The 22,343-nt window shown below is 57.4% G+C and overlaps 1 protein-coding gene across 7 annotated transcripts in view; it reads left to right on the forward strand.

Annotated features, from left to right (window-relative positions):
- The window catches only part of EIPR1 (EARP complex and GARP complex interacting protein 1), a 68,400-nt gene that overhangs the window by 25,780 nt on the left and 20,277 nt on the right, over window positions 1-22,343 (forward strand). For 5 of the 7 annotated variants that reach the window (XM_006054162.4, XM_025282374.3, XM_044940554.2 and 2 more), the window contains one exon: window positions 18,509-18,665. In XM_006054162.4, coding sequence (XP_006054224.1) covers window positions 18,509-18,665 — 157 coding nt within the window. Of the gene's footprint in view, window positions 1-3,249; window positions 3,497-9,424; window positions 9,582-18,508; window positions 18,666-22,343 lie in introns of those variants that run through there. The other 2 variants (XM_044940553.2, XM_044940555.2) reach the window with 2 other exon arrangements.

Raw genomic sequence — 22,343 nt, forward strand, 5'->3', positions numbered from 1 at the left:
CCCTTCTGCTCCCCTGGTTGCTGCACTCTGCCAGTTCTCTGGCTGATTTTCATGCTAATCCCTCCTCCTTAAGCATTCTTCCAGTTGCCTGCCTGTCACAGTCTGCCTGTCCTGAGCCAGCCTGTTCCCTCCACCACCGAGCACCGGGCTGTGTGTGTCGGGAAAGGTGGGGGTGGGAGATGGGGGCTCTGCTAAAGATGGAATGTTCTAGAGTTTCCCTGACCTCCCGGTGCCGTCCAGGTCAGGGGAGCGGACTTCTCTGGAGGTGTGTCTGTACTGATGCTTTCTGTCTTCCCTGATCCTCTCCTGGGTTGCCTCTACTACTGCTGTTCTGTTAAAGACAGCGTGGGTGTCATTAGATGAGAAGGGGGTGTGGGCCCCCTGAAGGCGTCTGTCCTGGACCTGGGCGGGTGGCGGCCGCAGGGGAGCCCCTCCCTCCGCTCTTACCCAGGATGCCCTGCGCTTTTGGAGGCGAGTGTCTTGTTAACGCCTGTTTGCGAGCTGTTTATTGTTGGAGCGTGTGTATGTGTTTAATTCATCCTGCTGCTCTCTCTTAACTGGTGTATCTAGACTATTTATGTTTTAAGTTCAGGGTCTGTTAAGGCTTTCCCGGTGACTCAGTCAGTAAAGAGTCTGCCCGCAGTGGGGGTGACCTGGGTTTGATCCCTGGGTTGGGGGGATCCCCTGGATAAGGAAATGGCAACCAACTCCAGAATTCTTGCCTGGAGAATTCCATGGAGAGAGGAGCCTGGTGGGCTACAGCCTGTGGGGTCACAAAGAGTCGGACGCGACTGAGCGGCTGACTTTCACTTTGAGACTTTGTGTTTAAGTTTTGCATGTGTTGGGCTGCAGCGGCCGTTTTGTTGTCTGTTTTTTGTGTCTTCCCTTCGTTTCTCGTCACTGTCCCTTCCTTACCTTCCTGTGGTTACTTCCACAGTTTGTGAAATCTCATTTATTTATGATGTTTCTGAATATGCTGTTTTGTATCATTTTCTTGGTGTTTGCTCTACATACATGACTTTTCAAGTCTACTTCTAGAGAAGTACAGAAACCTTCTATGTAGGTCTCTCTGCCCTCCTCAGTGAAAAAATATAATTATCTCAAGATTTTCTTAATAGATGTTGACATCAGGTGTGTCGTTTTCAATATACGTATATACTTTTGTTTGTATTGTTTTCGTCTTTTATTTTGCCTTTGGTTAAAAAATAGGAATTTAGTTTCCTAAGTGGTCCTCCCTCTGCACTGTGTTACCAGATGTGCCCCCCGCCCTCTCCCTGCCACGGCCTTGGGCCACTTCAGCCATTCCAGTCAATGTCCTTACCTCTGTGCTTGGAGACGGTACTCATTCCTTACCGAGTTATTGTTAGAAAAACAGGGAAAGCGTGGCAATTCAGAAAGTCTCCATCTTAAACCATAAAACTGTTTCTGCAGGTTGGTTTTGAGTAATGGGGTTTTATGATGATTATTCTTCATTAGTCGGTCTGATGTAATTATATAAGGTTTAAAAACCTTCCATTTGAAATCATGCAGGAGCTGTTTGCCCAGGTCTCACGCTTGTTGGTCGCCTCTTTCAGTTTCTGTGTCAGGTGGTGTGACGGGCGGAGCTCTTCCAGGATTCCCTGGTTTCCCTCACTGGTCTGGAAGTTTCCCTCAAGCCCAGGGCATATCACTCAGAAATCAAGTCAGGGACTTATTTGTGGTGCCTCATCATGTTTTGAATTTTCTTCATGTATTTGGGGGAAATTCCTAGGTTATTAGTCCCGTTTCCCCTCATGGAATTAAATCAAGTTTCCAGTTTCCCTTGCGGCTGGGACACAGCACGTGACCTAGGCTCCTCGGGTCAGATGTGGCCATGCAAGAGGGCGGTGGGGTCGCCAGTGTGGGGCTGCAGAGCTGCCGGCTTTGGGGGTGGGGGGCCGGGGGGCCGCAGTGCCGTGGCCTCCAGGTGGGAGCGGGTCCCCGGCACTGCGGTGGGCCTGCCTGTCAGTGCTGCTCCCGGGCTAGTCCCTGGTGTGTTTCCAGCACTGCCCTCGACGGCCAGACGGGGCCCAGTTCTCGTCACAACTGATGCGCCCTCTCATTCTTCTGTGTCCTAACGTCATCTCCACTTTGAATCGATGGAGGCAGCTTTGTGGATGCAGCTGAGGCTGGAGGGCTGTGCGCTGTGCCAGGAGCTGGGTCACCTCCAGTTACCACCCTGGGTCTGCAGGGGTGACGTGGAGGCCCAGCCTGTTCCCATTCTCACTGGGCTGCCCAGGGTCCCACGTGCCGGCCGCCTGCATGCCGTGTGCCCCTTGCCCTGTTGGGAGGAGACCCCACCCTGCCGGGAGCTCGCGGTTGGGCGGGGAGGACAGGCGCTACCCAGTACCCCCGCAGCGGTGGTGCCTAGGGCAGGGGCTGGTGGGGGTGGTCAGAGATGGGCTGCGGGCCCAGCGCCATCTCTCCTGGTGGTGACCACTCGGCCGAGGCACAGGCCTGCCCCTCCTGGACGTGCCCTCCTCCCTCTTCCTCCATACAGTGCCTGTTGCTGCGCTCGCTCCCTGCGGCCCATCAGTGTGCTGAGAGGCCGCACAGACAAAGCAGGGGACAGAGAGGAGAGCCCGGGGCAGGGAGGAGGGTGGGGTGGCCTGGCGGAGCCGAGGGCCTGGATTCAGAGGAGGGGACCCTCTGAGGGGCGCCTGGGAGACGACGGTTCTCCATTTACCACACACACTGCACTGGCTCCTTCCTGTGAGAGACTTGGAACCAAGCACATCTTCCGGCGCGTTGGTGTCTGTTTCTCCCTGCTGAAGATCAGCTCTCCCTGTCACCTGAGAGGGCAGGGCCGCCCTGCTCCCTGAGCACGGACCGGGCATCAGGCAGGGGCTCCCTCCTCCAGACACCCCACGAGCACCCGTGTCGGATCCGGGGCTGGTCGGGTTCAGGGGAATTGGTTTCTTTGCTGCGGACCCAGAAGTTTCCGAACGCCTAGCTCCAGTGTCCCCCTCCCTTGCCACGCAGATATTCTCTGCAGGGGTTCTTCTCCCCCCTTCCGCTCTGGAGGTTTTGTGCAGCTGTGTGGACTCTGGAGCCCCATGAGAAAGTCCCCTGGGACTCTTCTCTAGCGCACCTAGACATGAACTCTCAAACCAATATAACGTGACCAGAAATACTTTCCGGAGCGTTGGTTTTTAAGCCAACGTGGTTCAGCTGTGTTCGCTTGAGGGCCAGCACGTGCATCGTGAGCCCCCGGGTGAAACAGGCTGCCCCAGCTGGAAGGGGCGAATGCGCCCTCTGACCAGCGGCCTGCTTAGGAGAGTCCCTTGGCCAGCCGTGGATGCAGGCCTGTTCTCCTTGGGGTCTGAGGGCCCCCCTCTGCCTGTGGAGGGTGCGGGCCTGTGGAGGGAGAAGATGTGTTCTCCTCGGGATCTGAGGGCCCACCTCTGCCTGTGGAGGGAGACCACCTCTCTCCATCGAGTCCCCCGTGTGTTGCTAGGAGCCAGGTTGATCCCAGAAGGTGAGCTTAAGAAGGAGGTGATTTATCATCTTCGAGTGGAACCCAGCCGGTGAGGACTGGCTCGTCATCCCCTGACAGTGCTCTCGGGGTGAAGGGGCACGCCCTTGGGGTGAAGGGGCACATGGGCTCTTTCAGGAGCACCAGCCCCGTCACGCGGCTCCACTCACGACCCAACATCTCCCAGAGGGCCCCCTCCTGACACTGTTGCACTGGGGGCTGGGATTTCAGCGCAGGAACTTGGCGGGGGTGCAGACTTTGAGACTGGTAATCTGTTATGACGAAATAGGCATTGCTTCCATCTCTCCCCACTAGAGTCGTCGTCTTGGCAGAAGCTGCCCAAGTGCAGCTGGTGATTTTTAAACCTATTGTCTTAACGGAAGTTACATTGTAAATACTTGGGTAAAACTTTTAAAAATATACCTTTTTTATAGTATTATTTTGACCTATATCATAATGCATTTAGCAAGCAGCTATCTTTCCTAGCTCCCCTTTGAAAGCAGAAAGGTTATAAATGATAAATATTCAGGGCCCAGCAGACTCAGATACAGAGAAGGCATTCAGGTATGTAATGAACTGCGCACTGTTCACATAAGATGCCATCCCATTCTGCCTCTGTGTGAATCCTAATTACAAAAAAATTGAATTCTTGACCTCCAAGTGTCTGTGTGGTGATGCTGGGTATGACCGTGAGCTCTCCCTGAGCTGCGCCCCCCGCCCCAGCCATCCCTGCCGCTGTGGGCACTGGTGCTCATACCCGGCGGGCGCTCAGTCCTCGACGTGGAGACTGGGTTCAGGGCCACCAAGCACCCTCATCGAAGCCGGGGAGTCTCGGGAGCTCAAGAGAAGCTGAAGGTCAGGTCTCTTTTCCGTCCTGACCGGAAAGCGGAGGGCTGGCTCCCCGAGGGTGGAGAGGTTCCCCAGGCCTGGGTGTTTCCCTGTGGAGCCCCTGCTCCTGGCCTGGCCTGTAGCATGAGGGGATGAGACGGGCTTCCTCTGTGTCCCTCTTGTGGCAGGAACAGACACATGTGGTCCGGTGGCCTTTAGCCTGGCTGGTCACAGAAGGACGGGAGACATGGGTGTCCTGCCCCTGTGTCTTGTCCCCTGTCTGTCCCCGCCTTCCCTGGGCCTGCTTCCCCTCACCCCCCATCACCTTCCTCCTGGGCAAACCCTTGGGCCAGATTCAGCACGGACAGCCAAGTGGCAGCCCATGTCTCGAAGCCCAAGTCAGAATTAACACCCTTTAGGAAACACTCCCAGAAGCGTCAGCCGGAGTGGATTGCTGTTACCCTGGCTTAGGGGCAGTTCTCTCTTGATTGTGTTCCGGGTCCCCGGGAACGTCTGACTTTCCAATCGCAGTCTGACCAGCTCCCCCAGTCCCCAATACGTGTTAGTGACAAAAAGCACCTTCACTGTAAGGGCCGTTGCTTTGTATCCTTCTGCGTTTAAAGACGGGTTTTGCGTTTCTGATGTGACGTGATGATGACCACTTGGCTCTGTCCTGGGCCGTTTCTGCCCACCGGCCTGAGTCTAGACCTTGGGGTGGGCACTGGCTCACATGGGCGCGTAAACACAGTCCCTGTGGAGGAGAGTGTCGGGAGGCGCAGCAAGAGAGGCCTGGGCCCTGCGAGGCTGGGCGTGGCCGCGGGGCAGGCTGCTCCATGGCGAGGGGCAGTTTGAGTGCCTGCAGGAGAGGGGACAGTGCGTGTGTGCGCGTGTCAAACGTGTGCACAGATCTGGGAGACTCCCGCTCCAGGGCCTGCTGAGGGCCTGAGCTGGGCAGCGTGCAAGAGTCCAGGGTGTGGGAAGCGGCCGGGCTGCTGTGTGGGCGGGAGGCTGGTGGCCTGGGTTCTGGAGGGCCCAGCAGGCTCGGCTCTCAGGACGGTGGGACACGTGGCAGGCGAGGGAGGCGCACGCATCCGTCCATCCCATGGGTGTTTGTCCAGCTGCTGTTTGCTCTGCATGTCCAGAGCTTGAGGAGAACAGGCCCTCGCAGCCTCCCCTTGTCCGCACCCAGCTGTGGGGCAGAGGCCAGACATGCCAGCCGGGGCCTCTGGTGTGTGTGATGCCCCGTGTCAGGAGCGCCCTGGCCTTGGCCCTGATTGTGGGGGTGGGACGCTGGGGAGCCTGGACGAGGAGCGGTTCGGGTTCAGCGTTGGACAGTGTCCTGCATCCAGCCAGCGGGGGGTGGGACGCTGGAGAGCCTGGACGAGGAGCGGTTCGGGTTCAGCGTTGGACAGTGTCCTGCATCCGGCCAGTGGGGGGTGGGACACTGGGGAGCCTGGACGAGGAGCGGTTCAGGTTCAGCGTTGGACAGTGTCCTGCATCCGGCCAGCGGGGGGTGGGACACTGGGGAGCCTGGACGAGGAGTTGTTCGGGTTCAGCGTTGGACAGTGTCCTGCATCTGGCCAGCGGGGGGTGGGACGCTGGGGAGCCTGGACGAGGAGCGGTTCGGGTTCAGCGTTGGACGGGGAAGCGTGTCCTGCATCCGGCCAGCGGGGGGTGGGACACTGGGGAGCCTGAACGAGGAGCAGTTCGGGTTCAGCGTTGGACAGTGTCCTGCATCCGGCCAGCGGGCTACAGGGAGGTGGGTGCGCTGCTGCTGAAAAGGAGGTGCCGTGGGCATCTCTGCGGGTTGAAAGCCGAGGTGCTGGCCCCGGGTTGGGACCAGCCCTGGGCCTGCGGTGCCTGCCTGCGGTGAGGGCGGAGGGCTGGTTCCATGCCGCGCTGTTACGAGTCCACGCTCGCTCTGCTTGCTGCACGACAGGCTGATAATGGAGAGACGAGCTGGTGGGGCAGAGAATAGCGGCTTTACACAGAAAGCCAGCAGACAGAAGATGGTAGGCTTGTGCCCCCCAAGGAGCCATCTTGCTAGAGTCAGAATTCCTGCTGCTTTGATACTAAAAGGGGATGGAATAAAGTCAGATGCTTCCTCCTTCCCTTTGGGCCCCCAGAGGAATGTGTGAATTTCTTCCTCCTGGAGCTGTTCAGAGGTGGTCAAGAGAATTCCTGTGAGCTAAACCAAGCTCACTTCATGCTCATTACCTGAGAGCAGCGTTCCCGGAGATGGGCCATTACGGATAACTGAAGCCTGGAGGCAGCATCTCTTTAGTGATGAACATGTGATGGAACGCAGAGGTTCTTCCTTATGACCCTTGGTATCCCGGCTAGGGCGTCAGCACGCAGGGCTCTCTCAGCCCTCGCCCGCCTCCTAGGCCTCCGTATCCACCCCAGGTTCCTGCTGTTGGTTGTGGAGGTGTACCCGGGCATCTGGGTCGTGTCAACTCTCCTTCCCCCGGTCCACACAGAAGGAAGGGACATTCTGAGGCTGGCGTCCTTTGTTTAAAGCCAGATAGAAGGCGGGAGTGGCCTCAGGGTGGCTGAGAAGGGAGGCAGAAAGTGGGGGCCCAGAGGCCAGGGAGGACAGTGGCAGGGGCCTGGCTCCAGCCTCCCTCGCCAGCTGGTGGGGAGATGGAATAGACAGTTCTGTCCTGGGAAGAGCCCCGCGGGCAGTGAGCGCTGCAGAGAATGAGCCTGGGTGGGAATCCTGGGCGTGGAAGACAGCGTTTGATCCAGGAGACAGTGGGGGGCGGGGGGAGCACTCTGGCCGTGGCAGGGTGGCTGCTGCCCATCCACATCCAGGCCTGGGGACACGGTGGCCTCGAGGGACATCCAGGCTGCGTTCTGTGAGTGCCCCCACAGCCACTCGCTTCCTGCGAGAGGAGGGCTGGTGGAAGGCCCTGGGCCCTCCTTTGAGAAGCCCCCCTCCCAATAGACCTTCCGCAAGCGCAGGGCCCGCTGTTGTGTGTTTGGAGTAAGACGAGTCTGTTTTTAGAGGTCAGGTTCTGAGGTGGGGTGTGTCTCCGCCGTCCTGCAGTGTCTGACCCAGTTTTCAGCGGAGGCTTTTCTCCGAGATGGTGAGGATTGCCCCTGGGATCTTCACGTTTGGACTCAAGTGTCTGCCACCTGGACGTGGCTGAGGGTCCAGGAGTGACACTTGAGGAGCCCGAGGGAGGGTCGGGGAGGAGCACGGAGGCGGGCCCTGTTGCTTAGCGACATTTCCAGCCAGCATCTCTTCTTCCAAGAACCTGGCCATGGCCTGGCTTTGTAGTGGGAGCACTTTGGTTTTTCACAGAAGCGTCCCTGCATCACTGATGGCTGTCATCTGCTTGACGCTGCCAGTCAGAGGGGCAGAAGGGCTTCCCAAACACCCTAGCAGACTTTCCCAGCCGTAACGTTTGCTGTTTCACCATCGTCTATTTTCAGAGGAGTTGGTAACTTAAATGAAGATTTCTGAAACTGCTGAAGGGTCCCCAGGTCTGCTCCCGATTCAGTGTCTGAGCTCCCTTTCTGTTTGGGGGTGAGGTCGTGGTCTGTGTTTTATGGGACCTCTGTGTCTCTCAGCAGAGGTCCAAGAGCAGTTGGAGAAGGCCTGCTTTTCCAGTGAGGAATCCGAGTCACATGGGGCCCTCTCTGCCTGCGGCTCCTTCAGCTCCTCGCTGACTAACTCACCTTCGAGATTTCTCTACTCGCGTCGGAGGTGATGGGGGGACAAAGCCCTGGGTTGGGAGGACACTGGCAGGCCCCCTGGGAGCCGGCGGGGTCCTGTGGTTCCACCCCAGAGGCCACGTGTCCGGGGTTTCAGAGGAACCGCTGCGGGGGAGGGACAAGAACGGTCTCTGGAGTGGCCGTGGGGTGCAGGTGACATGCAGCGTGGAGGCCGGCGGCCTGGGCGGGGCCGGGGGAGGGGACAGAGTGGAGCTCGTCCCCCTGAGAAGGCCTTCCTGGTCGTCCTCTGCTCTCGGGAAGACAGGCGGCGCTTTTACTCAGCTCTCGTGGTGGCTCCCCGCGCCGAGAGGGAGGCTCAAGGAAGGACCCACACTCCTGAGAGCAGCGCTGGGGAGATGCTGCGCGCGGTGGGGGTTGTGGGGAGGAGCCTGGAGGCCGCGGAGGGGGCGGGGCGAAGGGGCGGGGCGGGGCGGGGGAGGAGCCTGGAGGGGGCGGGGCGAAGGGGCGGCCTGGATGACACACGTGCGCGCAGGTGAGCAGAGGGGGCGGGCAGGCCTGTCTCCCGCGCGCGACCACGTCTGCGGACTCGGATTCTCGGATCTGTCCACCCAGCCCTTCCCCACCGTGTCACTTCTCGCAGGGGAGGAGGGTCAGGTCAGTCAGCGGGGAGTGTTACCTGGGTCCACCACGCAGACACTCCCCCGCACCCGCCCGCTTCTCAACCCTCCCTGTCAGGAGCTTTTCAGCATGAAAATCGCACAGTGTGACTAACTTCAGCTGCCTTTGGACTTTGCAAAGATCTGAGCACTTGAAGCTTGTCCAGAAGAAAGTACTGTAAATATGTAAAATGTTATCAAACCTTCCAAGTAACGGGTGTGTGTGTATGTTTCATGGAAAGATCCAGAATTTCCGAACAGTGACCCTGTTCATTTACAAAAGACTGATGATCACACAGATGTGGTTTAAGTTGGTCTCTTACTTCTGTGTTTTGGAATCCCCCCTTCACGTCCTGCGCTTTGAGCCGTTCTCAGTAAAATAAAGAGAAGAAGGAAGGAGGGGCATTTCCATTGTTGGTCGTTCCAGGGCTGTGCGCTCATTTCTAGTTGGCAGGGGTTGTTTCATGAGTGCATGGCCCAGAGATGGCTCCTCTCTGCTCTGTGCTTTGCTGGACCGGTGAGGGACGCTGTGTCTGCTTGTCAGGCTCCAAGATGAGCCTGCGTGTCCGCGGGCAGAGTCAGGCTTCTGAACTGGCGCCAGCCCCATCACCCCGAGAGCAGTAATGGGCACCAGTGGGGTTCCCCGCGCCTGTGAAGGGCACACGCTTCAGTGGCCGTTCCCTGGGCAACAGCGACCCGAGCCAGCTGGCTCCATCCCCGCCCGGCAGCGCGCGCACCCGCCAGGACCCAGTGCCGCAGCCATGACCGTCTGTGGGCTCCGATGGTGCACGTTTGCAGTCAGGTGTCGGGGCCCAACACGAGGAGGAGCCCCTGGGCGGCAGGCCTCGGGGCACTGGGCCAGACATGCGGCCGCAGCTGTGGGGCGTGGGTGCCTGAAGGGAGCTGCGTCTGCAGGAAATCAGGTCAGAGAAGGGCAGAGCTCTCTGGGGTCTGCAGTGCGCCTGCTGGAGGGCGAGGCCTCGGAGCAGCCCTGCCCCGCAGAGCTGCAGGGTTGGCGGTCAGGAGGGGGCCCTGGCTGGCCCTGACCTGCTCTCTGCCGGGTGTTAGCATTAGGGCTACGGGGCGAAAGGCAGGTGGCCTGGGTGTATCCCTGTGGTTGCTCAGCACACGCTGCCAGACAGACCTGGGGAGTCAGGACAGTGCTGGAGCTGCATGGAGTCCAGCTACGGCTGTGAACATCCCTGGGGGTCTCAGGAGTAAGGATGAGGGTGGTCTCAGCAGAGCTGGGCACGCAGGGCTGGGCTGGAGCTCTGGGGTGAGTGAGATCATGGGTGTGCACCTGTGCCTTTGGAGTCACTTGGTTCCACCTGACTGGGTGTTGGGATGATACAGGGCTGAGGAAGGGCCAGCAGGCCGGCTGGGGTGGGCAGCCGGGGCTCTGGGCTGGGAGGCCACGGAAAGGTCGCTGCCAGCTGGAGGCAGCGGGGTCCCATAGGGATGAGGGTTCTGGCCCACTTGGGGGTCAAGCTCCCAAGACACCTGGCACCACACCACTCATGGGACCCCTTGCAGAGCCTGTTCCCCTGCAGCACCCAGACCCCTCCACTGGGAAGGCCTGGGAGGTGCCCGGGCAGCTGCGTGGTCGTGACGGAGCAGGCTGCGGCTGGCACCTCCGGAGCTGAGACAGGAGCGCGCGGAAGGCGGCATCCCAGCTTTGTGGGTGCGCGGGCCCTTCTCAGGCCCTTCCTGTCGCCTCTGCGTCTCCTTTAAAAGCAGCCCCATCCTCTGGTGGGCCCCCGAGACAGGCAGCCCCCCGCCTGGGTCGGTGGCTGTGGCAGGGGCACCAGGACGATGCACTGGGGGTCAGGAGCCGCCCGCCCTGTGGCGATGGGCCGGCTGCTGGTAGTCCTCTCAGAGGTCTCTGTGTGCCCGTGCTGCCTCGTGTCAGGGACAGCAGCACGCTGCACAGCGGCCTCACCGGCTCGGGGAGCCGCCGCCTCCTGGAACCTTCTGCTGCCTTGCAGGTTCCCTGTGGGTTTAGCGTGGGCGTGAAGGAGCTCCGCACACAGGGGCCCCCAGACGTGCTCTGTTCCCCTGCCCCACAGTGTTCCGAGGGGAAGGGGATGCCCCGCTTCTTGCCCCACTGGCTCTGCTGTCCCTGGAAGGGTGGGGACCCCGCTCCCTTCCTGTTGTACCGTCTGGAGTCTGCACGCAGTGCCTGCCGGCCCTCTGAGAGGGGGCCCAGGCCTCCGTGTGTGGGTCTGACGGTGAGATAGGGTGCGATGTGCTGGGCAGGGACCGCGTCAGCTCTCACAGGGCCCTTTCCTCCTGCCGCCACTGCCCTGGGAGTGGTTGGCTTTCTGGGGGAAAGCCTACAGGATGTTCTTGGGGTGCTGCTATGGGGTTGTTCCTCAGTGGAACCCAGGTTTCCTGGAAGGCAGGGCCCTGGCCTGTGAACTGTCTCAGGAGCCGAGTGAGGGGCAGTGACTCCACCGTGGAGGCTCAGGGCAGGTCCCACCTGGTTGGTCCCGAGTCTGCGGTCACACCCACCAGGTGCTGGAGGGCCTAGCCCACCTCCTGTCTCCTCTGCACAGCCGGAGCCCAGGGCTGGCACGCTTCCTCCCTGTGCCTGCTGGCGCTCGTGGCCAGTCCCTCTACCCTGCTCCTGCCAAGGCACCGCTTGCCCGCCCTCAGGCATCTCGGGGTGCAGGGCTCCCACCACTGGGGCAGATGCCGAGGCATCACCCGGCCCACCCTCAGGCATCTCGGGGTGCAGGGCTCCCACTGCTGGGGAGACACCTGGCTGCCCTTTGTTCCTCACTGCAGGCTCCTGTGGCACCTGAAGGCCAGGGCTGGTGGGGAGGCGTGGCGGGCACCTCCCTGGGCTGGCGGGCCAGCCGGGTTACACCAGCTCAGCTGGATCCCACCTCATCCATCTTGCTCAGTCTGTGTCAGCCGGCAGAAGTCTCTGAAAATAGCCTGAGATTCCGAGTCACCATGCCCCACGGAAGCCTCCTCCCCCGCGGCTGCGAATCAGACTGTATCCCCAGCCGGGCTTTGCTCAGGCTTACAGAGGCACTAATCTCCTCTGAGTCCGCGAAGCCTGGACTGCTGCTCCCCACCGTGGTCCGCGCCTGGCGTGGGTGCACTTGGCACCCTCGAGGGCGCTCTCGCATCCATTTGCCCAATTGCCTTTTTATCTAAGTGCCTTCAGATCGAGTGTTACACGTAACAGTCAGGCTGGCGTCAGATGGGCCTTCGAGACACAGCTCACAGCGCACATTTTCCCTTTCAGAGTGCCGGGCTGTTCCCAAGCCAGGAGGCTTCAGCTGGCTTTGGACTGGTGTGAATGAGCCCCATGAGCTGGGGGTGGACAGTTGGGTCCCTGGGCCTCGGTCTCCTCATCTGAGAATGCGGGGCATGGTGGGGAGTTGCCTGCACTGAATCGTCTGTGGGTCTGAACCTGCGGTGAAGACTGGGCTCATAGGTGGTGGCCCTGTCCACGGGGTGTGGGGTGGGGGGCTCCCGGTCACCGGAGTGGAGCAGTAACTCTGGCAGTTACACTGCGGGGCCTGACTTCAGGGTAGCTTTGAAAACAGAGATAAAAGAAGAATGCCTCGGTGGTCATTACAGCATCTTCCTTCTAAAGATCGGGTTTTCCTTCTTAAAAGCACCTTGGGTTCTTTGATAGCTGGTGGATGTGTGTTGAATGCTCAGTTGAGATCCATACAGATATGGAAACCCTCAGAGTTTCAGAGCCAATTTGCATGTCTCGATGGGTATACCTCCAGCATTTCTCATTTAGCACTGTTTACCTTCCATTTCATCTTCTTTGATGACTTGGAGAGTTTCGATAATGCCTACCATATTCCTTGGACCAAGAGCGCACCCTGACAGTACTCTGCAGCCCTGCACATCTCTCGGGCGGGTGATGTCAGCAGGCGCCTCCCCGTGGCTTTCTGGTCTTCCTCAGGATGGTTCTGGTGTTTGTCTTTCAGTAAGGGGCTTCGGACTTGCCTCGTGTTGATGGAATTCTTCCTGCCAGATGCGGTCCGGTTTCAGAATCGCCGGCCTCCATCCCTGGTCTGGAGCAGGCCCTCCACCCGCCCGACTGGTCCCCCGGGCCCTTCCTGGTCTGGTCCTCGGAGGCTCCAGCCCTCATTTCTCTTGGCATTAGTTCACCTCGTTGTATCCCACGTGGGAGTGTTGGCCATGCTCCACGCCCCGAGGTCCCCGGGCCTGCGATCCTGCGCAGAGTGCCTCTGTGTCCACTTCCACGTGCCCACACCTTCCTGGGGGCACAGGTCAGGTTGCTTCTGTTCCCAGCGGCTTCCTTTGACTCCCCCGCAGGGAGGGTGTCTCCTCCCTTCAGCACCTCGCCTGGATTTGCAAAGAGCTGGACCTCGTGTTATGCAACTGTTTGATCATGTTTTGCGTCCTTGGGGACCGCGTCTGGTCTGACTGGGCTCCGTGTCTCAGTCTCCCAGTCTTCTCCTCTGGGCTTCTGGCTAGACCGTTGGCCTCCAGCCTCAAGTGCACATGGCGAGGAGGGGCAGGGTGCACCTGTCCTCTTCCTAGTCCCCCGAGTGCAGCTGCTCTGTGGCTATTGTCCATAAGACCCCGGCCCTACATGCCTTTAACCGTTAAAGTAGGCCCATGTCTCCACTGCCTCTGACAGGGAGAGGGACACTTTCTGAGGTTTCCACCCGCTGACCCCAAAGGCCACGGGGAGGTGGGCTTTTTACCCCCTGCTGTACGTCCGCCCCGTGGAAACGGCCTCTCTGGGTGGGTCTGCAGGGCTGGCGCATCTGCTGTGGCCTGGCTTTGTCCATTTATTGCCTAGCCCCCCAGTGCCCCAGTCTGATGGGGACGTGGGACGCTTTGGGTTCAGTGAACCTTGAGCTGCCAGGGTGTCGCGCTCTGCCCAGCATGTGAGCAGCAGCAGGAGGTCCCTGGAGGCCGATGGGGGTGGGGGTGCCTTGTTACACACCTGCCTGGTGCTGCGGGGTCCTGATTGCGGGGCCTCCGGCCATGTTCCCATCAGTGGGTCCTGTGTCTGAAACCGGCCCAGCCCAGGCCTGTGTAAAGGATTATGCCTTCAGTGGAGTGACTCCCCTCAGCCTCCTGCTCATTCACTCCTGTTTCCCTTGGCATTTGTGTGAACGCGCGCACGCGTGTGTGTGTGTGTGTGTGTGTTGGCGGGGGCAGGGGCAGTGATACAGGGGTGGAGGGCCATCTGTTCCGTTCCTTGGGGGACGTCTCCCATTGTCTGTCGGCCAGTTGGCCTTCCTTTGCTGGTACCTTGGCCTGGTTGGTCGTTAGGATAATTGCTGCCCCCTGGCTTCTGGCAGTCACCTACCACCAGCAGGCCGCTCTCGCTTTGGGGACAGGTTTAACTGCTGGGGTCAGAGAGTGGTCACAAAGCCTGTTACCAACAAGCCACGCTTCCCGACAGCGTCTCCTGAGAGTAGGGTTGCTGGGTCCCCTGGTACATGGATGTTCAACTGCCAAAACGTTTTCCAGAATGTTTGAGTTATTTTACACTCTTTCCAGTAACACTTGAGGGTACAGTTGCCTTTACATTGAATTTTAGCCATCTGTCAGTTATGTAGTATATCTTGCTTTGGTTTTATTGTGCAATTACTGTTGATGTTGAGCATTTTTTTGGTGCTTATTGACCATTCAAATGTTTTCTTTTGTGAAATGTCTGATTCAGTCTTCTGCCTGCTTTTGAAAATTGGGTTACTTGTCTGATTATTAAGTTGTAGAAATTCTTTATATGTATTAGATACAAGCCCTTTATCAGGATACAGATATATGTATCCTGAATATTGTCTGCAAGTTCTGCTTTATTTTTAAAGCTGAGTCTTTCCAAGAGCGGCAGTTTTAAATTTTGATAAAGTCCAATGACTTTTGGTGAATGAAGTTCTTAATTATAAAGTAGCCTGTTATCAGTCTTTTTCTTTGTCATTTGTGGTTTTTCTGCCTCATTAAGAAGTCTTTGCTAATTCCACAGTTAGGATATTCCACTGTGTGTTCTAGAAAGATTCGTATGGCTCTGTCTCACTCATTTCAGTTCCCAGTCTACCTGGAGTTAGTTTCTGGATGTGTTGTGAAGTAGACGCAGCTCATTTTTTTTTTTTTCCACATGGATACATAACTGATCGGCATCTTTTACTGAAAAGACCACCCTTTGTCCACTCCAGTAAGTATCATTCTGTCATTTTGTTTTAAATCAGGTGACCATCTCTGTGAAATCTATTTCTGGGTTCCATTGTCTTTCTCTGGGCTATTTATCTAACTGGGTATCAGCAGTAAATTAATACCAGGTTGTAAACCATCCAGTGTTGGGGGCCGGCATGAGGCACTCCGCCCATGGCAAAGGTCATGAGGAAGGAGGCTCGACATACGCAAAGGCGGGATCGAGCCTCAGGAGTCCCCCTGGAAATCCTCGAGCATCTACCCCCATAACCAGAGCCTGCCTACTTTACTACTTTGTGCTCTCACCTACACCTCTGACTTTACGGGGGGCTGTCCCCCACCACCTCTTTCGGAGAAGGAGTTAACTTAAAGCTCCAGTTGATAAAAACCCCTGGGCGTGACAAGAGTGTTTTAACCTACAAACTCCTCTGAAGGTTCTCTAGCCTGCCTGACAGGCTTGTCCGGCCACATGTGATTGCTCACAGCCTCCCAACCATGAGAGGCACAAGATGCTTTAAACCTTCTAAAAACAGGTTCCTTAGAAAAGTTAGAAAATTATTAGTATAAGTATAATGGGCTGATTAGAAATCATATTGGTGAAGGGTTTTTCATTTGTTGAGCCAATGTTTACTGCTAAGTCTCCACATCCCCTGCCCTTATACACATTAATGAATATATAGAAGAAATAAGTATTAACCTTTGATATTAATCACGTTAGACCTTAGGCTAAGTAAATTCTTTCCTTAACTAAAACCCACTACACCCTCACCCTATAGGAATGTAACTTTATTTGGGTGGCGTCTGTTTTAAGAATAATCACCCCTGGAGAAATAAGTGTCCTGGTTGACTGACCGCTGTCACAAGGAGAGGGTCGTAAATTGTCAGCAGGCCCCCTGGCCAGAAGATGATGTAACACCCCTAAGACCTCTGTATACATTTGTATGAAGCACCTGACTTTGATAAAAGTCAGGACTGCTGTCCCCACGTGACTTTTGCATAACATCTCAGTGTATAAAAGTAGACCATGGAAAATAAAGAATTGGGATCAGTTCCTCGAAAGACTGGTCTCCCCATGTCTCTCTCTCTCTCTCACTCTGGTTGAGTCTCCATCTGGAGCGCGGAACCCACCATGCTTACTAATTATGCCTGGGCTTCTAAGATCCGACCGGGGAGGCCTCAGTGTCTCCTCTCCTTCGGGAGAACGGAAGGACGCCTGCGGCCTACGTAAGTGGTGCAAGCTTCTTGTCTTGAAGTTTTATTGGTCCCCCGCGTAAACCAAGCTACTCAGCCTCTTTTCTCCACTGAATTTTCCTACTGAGCTATCCTTATTCTATTCCTTAATTAACGTTTAATTAAGCAGTTGTTCCCTGACCCTCGCCTAGCCGTCTCTCCTTCGAATACCCTGGATCAGCTGGGGCTGGTCCCCGGCAATCCAGTTTGTTCTTCTGCATGACTGTCTTGGCCATCTGGGTACTTCACATTTCCGTGTAAGTTTTAGCATTTCTTCCAAAAAAAAAAAAAAAAAAAGCCAACTAGGACTTTGAGGGTTCAGGGCTCTTTACAGTGAGAGGTTTCCCATCCATGAACATGGTGCCCCTCCCACTAGTGAGGCCTTTGCTCTGTTAGCAGCGTTTTGCATTTCGTACCTCTTTCGTTTGAGATATTATTGGATATTTCATTTTTTAATTAGATCATTAATAGTTTTTCAAATTTCGTTTTTAAAAATCTTTGTTTCTCTATAGATACCAGTTGAATTTTATACATCATCTTTGTGTCTAGCAGTTTTGCTGATTTCCCTTTGTATTTTTACCGTCTGTGTGTGTAGATTCTAAGTTTGTTACACATATAATCGTTAGCAAGTAATAGTTCTGTTAGTCTTTTCTTGTTCTTGCAGTTTTTTTTCTTGTCATGTTGACGTAGTTAGGACCGCGGGTGTGGCGTTAGCTAGAGGTGGTGGCACAGAGTATCCTTGTCTCCTTCCTCTTCTCACGGGGGAAGCGTATCATGCCTCACCCCCAGCACTCACGTTTGCCGGGTGAGCAGGCAGCTGTGGGAAGAGCTACCTTCCCGACTCTGGAGCAGAGCCCCCAGAGGGAGCTGTCCGCCGGGAGCCCAGCACTGGCCGGTCCCCCGCGCACCAGCTGTTGCTGCCGTGTCGCCTGCCGTCACATGCGGCACACTGCTCGTGCGCACAGCCAGCGTTTCGTTCTCAGGTCACTAGTCCCATCACTTTTCAGGGTAGAACTTTCTTTTTCTGTCATTTAGGAAGATTAAAATAATCTGTGCCTCTGCTGGGTGGATGTTTTGGGCATTTGCTGCTGCCTTCCAACTCAGAGTTACCAACTGTATCTTCAGTTAGTTTTTCTCTTTTCAGGAGTTCCATTGCCAACCCCAGGGGCTCTGCAATGAGACTGTGGAACTTAAAATCTCAGCAGAAAAAATCCATTTCGCTCATAGACAGAAACTGTCATGTTCTACTTTGCATGGTTAAAAGTGGATGTGTTTACATAGAATTTGTATGTAACATCCATGATTCTTTAAGCTGCAATTCCCTGATCTGTCAGACCCAGTCAGGTGCATGAACAGAGTGCTGAGACTGGGATCAGAGAGATGTGGGTGAAGTCCTGATCCTCCTGCTGACTGTTTGATCATGGGTAATAATGGTGTTGTGATAACAGCACCCTCGGGGGGCCAGGCATTTCCCATGTGGTTACTGCTGTGGGGTTCTTGGTTGATTAGTTTGGTGTTTAGATTGAAGGACCGTTGCATGTATTAAGAAGTGGGACATTTTCTAATGTATGGTAAGGTCCTTCCCCCCAACCCCCCGCCTTAATTTTTGTGTAGGAATTACTACTCATGGGGCATTGTTTTCTACAATTATTTCATATTTTTCACTTGATACCAATTACTGTTTAATGTTGAAGCCTATTCATTGTTTTATTACCATTTATTAAAGACCGTTTTTAAAGGGGAAGGTGTTTAGCACATGTGCTGTTCAGAACCAAGCAGCAAGTTTTGGAAGTTTATATATAGGAGTTTGTGGTTCCGCTTTTAATCATATAATGTTAAATCTGTTTCTTTCATCTCATTTGTGTCTTTTCATCTTATTTTGTGTCTTCACTGCAAAAATCTGTTCACAAAAGAGGACTTGTTTAGAGGGCAGAAACCTGGAGCCGGCGTGCTCCTTGCAGAGGGGACCGTCCTCTCTGTCCACACAGGGGTCTTGCGTCAAGGTCGGGCCCCACGCTGCTCTCTGCCAGGGCTTGGCCTGTGGCCCCCGGCCTGCACTTCACGGCTTCAGTGGGCGGGAGTCTGCACCCCCACTGACACCATTTAACACATATGTGTGAGCGCTGCACACGTGCTCCCCCACCCTCGAGTCTGGCGCCTCGCGGGGCTTCCGGGAAAAACGTGTTTGATGCGGCCGTCTGCACTCGCAGTGATTATAGCTTTAGCTGTAGCACCACCCCCCACCGCCCTGCCCCGTCTCCCTCCCTTGTTTGAAGAACTATTGAAGAAGAACAGGAGGAGATCGATTTTGAGGAAATTAAATTTTCTTCGGCAGAAGGATGATGTGGGATCAGGGGATCAGGGGCTTGAGCTGCGCAGCTGGTCCGGTTTCTCGGGGCAGGGGTGCAGGCTGGGGGGCAGCATGCTTTGCTGACGTCTCCCTTGTCCTGTCCCGCAGCCGCAGACAGCAAAGTGGTGACCTTCGCCGCCGTGTGGAGGATGCCCGCGGAGCTGGAGCCCGGCGGCCAGGAGTCCCCCGAGGATGCTGCAAGCCCCGCACACGCTCTGGAGCTGCTCTGTCACCTGGAGCCTGCGGCCCGCGGCAGCACCGCCTGGTAGGCCCCGCCCCGCGCGCCCCTGGGGGCAGGTCCCCCTGCAGAGGCCACTCTGTGTGCAGAGGGGACGCCAGCAGCTTGCCTTCGCTCTGTTTAGTGCCAGTTGTTCTCCAGATGACGCGTCTCCGAGGGCCCTGCTGTACACACTCTGAGCGGAGCTGTGTCCCGGCCTTTCCTGCTAACGTCAGTCCTGCTGGTACCTGCCGGGAGGACGGTCAGGTGCCGGCCAGCCCTGAAGCACTGCAGTGCTTTCTGCCTCACAAGTGCATGTCTACTCGGCCATCCTGTGCATGAGCTGACCTGTCGCCTTGGGCTGAAGACTTCTGGTGTCACCTTCTGTGTACCCCGTGGATGCCCCTGTGCGGCTCATGCTGTGTCCCAAGTCCTTGGAGGCTTTGTCCCGAATTTATTTCCCCAAACGTCCCACGCAGTGTCAGGACAGAGAGACGCCACCACCCCCCTCAGGCTCCCTGGTGTGTGGCTGCCCGTGTCCGTGGTGACGGGGTGGCCGTGCCGCTGGGGCGACACACAGACCGACCTCAGACACCCCCGGCTCACCCTCAAGAAGCCGCGCTTCCTGCGCGACTGAGGGCACGTGCCCTCGTGATGAGCGTGCACGTTACAGCAGGAGTTGTCGTCCTTGGTACAGTAGCACTCCCGAGGTGCGTGTGCACGCACAGTCCCTTCTCGGCCACCCCCGCCAATTAAACGCATCTAGTCCAGCAGGTGACTATTAGGCACCTGCTGCACACCCCGCCATGCTCCAGGGTGATGGGGCCGGGCACCTGGCCTCCAGGAGTCAGGCTGTCTCGGGGGGGACGTGGTGTCAACATCTACCCGGGATCCAGGCGGGCAGGCGGGGGGCAGGCTGGAGTCATGAGCCCTGTGCATGGGCCTCAAGGGAAGAGACACTCATGAATTGGCGAGGGGGTCTCTGAGGAGGTGACGTCTGGAGCTGGGGCTGATCCTGGTTTCCACCGTCTCCCCATCTGGGTGTGGGAGGCCTGTCAGCCTGGGGGCGGGGGAGGGGTGTCAGCGTGTACTAGGCCACGCAGGTCTCTCCTGCCCAGGGGATGAGCTGACTGTGCAGCAGAGGTGTGAGGGCCTGTCCTGTCCTCCAAGGCAGAGCCGCCCTGCACCCCACACGGAGCTGTTTGGAGGCGCGTCTCAGATGGCAGCCCTGTCAACAGCCCCATCTCCCCAGGAAGTGTTTGCACATGTGTGTGTGGTCCTGCTCGAGGAGGACCCAGGGGGATGGACAGCCTGTGGACACGTCCTCGTGGAAGTGCCTCTGGGTCTGCAGCCTCGGGCTGCTGTGAGCTGACTCTGAACAGTCTGTGAGCACCCGCGTCTCCACTCCCCTGCCCAGCGCCCAGGGGCAGCTGCTGGCCAGGCAGCGCTGCATCAGCATTGTGGAGGCAGGGGCTGCGCCTGGGGTGTGTGCGGGCCCCGTCTCGGCGCCCTCGCTGGCACATGGGGCCGCTGCACCTTCTCTGGAGTGTCTTCAGTCCAGTCAGTTCCCTCCTAACATACAAACTTGAGTCTGGAGAGCTTTGGGGGTGAGGGATGCTGCTGGTGGTCACGTGCGGCAGGCGGTGGTTCCGTTCCCTTGTTTTCTCTTCTGACTTGTTATCTGTGCTGAGAGCAGATCTCGGAGTGGGGCTCCCAGCCGTCCTGACCCAGCCACTGCTGCCCGTGGGGGCGTCCAGGAGCACTGCACAGTCCCAGGGCCTCAGAGCGTGGCTCTGTCCACCGGCCGAGGCGCAGGCTCCTGTCCTCAGGGCCACTGAGCTTGTTCTGTCCCAAGCAGCCGAGACTCTGGGCGGACGGCCCTCATGTCTCCACCACAACAGTCATGGTTGGGCAGTGCCTGGCGGCTGATGCTCGTGTCCTGAGGCCCCTCCAGGGACTGGCCAGAGCTGAGGGGGGACATTCTAGAGGGCCTGTGACTCTGTGTGCTTGGTGGGCATATGCTGCTACATGGGGGACAGAATGCTGACGTGTCCCATGTGGGCCTGGTCTCTTGTGCTCACCTGTCCCAGGTGGTGGTAGGGTAACTGGAAAGTCACCAGTTTCTCTAGAGCAGGTCTCCATTCCTGCAAAGGAGGTGACGTTTCTGGTTGTGGTGGGGCCCTTGGATTTGTGGTATTGTCTGTAAGTGAGGAAGTGAAGGGGCTGGTGTAACGTGCCCCCCAGACCCTTTGGGGCCTGACTCCTGCCCGTGGGGACACAGGTCCTGACGTCGCTTGGAGGGACTGCCTGGGGACCTGCAGCCCTAGTCTCCCGTGGGCTCACTGTTGCCTCCTCAGAGAGGCTCTTCCTAATGGTTCTCTCCAGATGACCCCTGCTCACCCCCACTCAGGCCTTTCTGTCGTTTTGCACGATTTCATCTTTTGTCGCAGCCGTCGCTGCTCCCTGGCGCTCCACTGCACTCATACTTGCGTGGCTTTCTGTGTAGGCTGAGTTGCTTTCACGGAGGGGACCTCAGCACCAAGGACAGCGCCTGGCGCGAGGCTGCTCGGGTGCTGCGGGAGAGGGGCGAATTCAGCACCAAGGACAGCGCCTGGTGCTGCAGGAGAAAGGGGGAGAATTCAGCACCAAGGACAGCGCCTGATGCTGCGGGAGGAAAGGGGGAGAATTCAGCACCAAGGACAGTGCCTGGTGCTGTGGGAGAGAGGGAGCGAATTGGGGCCACAGTGACAACGCTGAGTCCTGATCTGGCCCTGGGGGCGGGGTTTACGCGCATCGCCTCGTGAGTTTCTCACAGCGACCCCATAAGCGGGAACCACCACAGACCCACCGAGTTCCCCTGGCTCCTGCAGCCCACCTGTTCTCTGTTCACCCCAGTGTCTCTTGCAGCCCCGTGAGGGGGAGGTGTTTGGGAACACGACAGGCAAGAGCAGGAAGGGGTGGCGGTCTCCTTCGCCGGCTCCCATGAGGTCTCGGCAGTATCACGGTCGCCATTGGCTGGAGCGCTAAGTAGCCTCCACGGGTGACTCGGCCCTGCGTCTCCTCCCAATGCTGGAGAGGCTCTCGGGCTGCTGAGGGGGTGCACTTCGGCTGCGGGCCAGTCCCCCCGCCGACCCGGGGAGCAGAGTCCAGGTGGTGGGAGCAGGGCTGCTTCCCAAGTGATGTACAGGGGGCACACACACAGACCGTGGGATCTCGTGGGTGGTGAGCATCTGCTTAAAGGAGGCGTCACTGAGATCAGAGCCCAGCAGCTTTGGGGATGGAACACGGTTATGAAAGTTGGCTGCAGCCCCCTTCCCATGTGCCCTGCTTCTCCTTTGAGTGGACGGGCCGAGACGGCTGGGAAGTCTCACCCCAGGGTCACGCTGGGTCTCCCTCAGGTCCTTCCAGATGCTCTTGGCCCTCGATGGGGGACCACTGGCCTTTCTGTGCCAGCTTTTAGGGGAAGTTCCCTCTTCAGTGTAGGCGGAGGTAAATGTCACACTGACATGCCAGCCCGGCTGAGGGGTCGGGGATCCCGGAAGGTGGTGTCCACATTACTGGCCTCATAGGAGGAGGAGAAAGGCGGGTGTTGGGGTTGAGTGTGGAGGCAAACACAAGAAGAGAAGCTTGGGCGTGTCCCCGAGCACTTGCGGTGGCTTGGCCAGAAGAAGGGACGGGGCCTCATCTCTGGTTTTGTGGCTCTCCATTTCAGTCCACATAATGGAG

This window comes from Bubalus bubalis, chromosome 3 (assembly GCF_019923935.1).
Source record: "Bubalus bubalis isolate 160015118507 breed Murrah chromosome 3, NDDB_SH_1, whole genome shotgun sequence".
Classification (NCBI taxonomy): domain Eukaryota; kingdom Metazoa; phylum Chordata; class Mammalia; order Artiodactyla; family Bovidae; genus Bubalus; species Bubalus bubalis.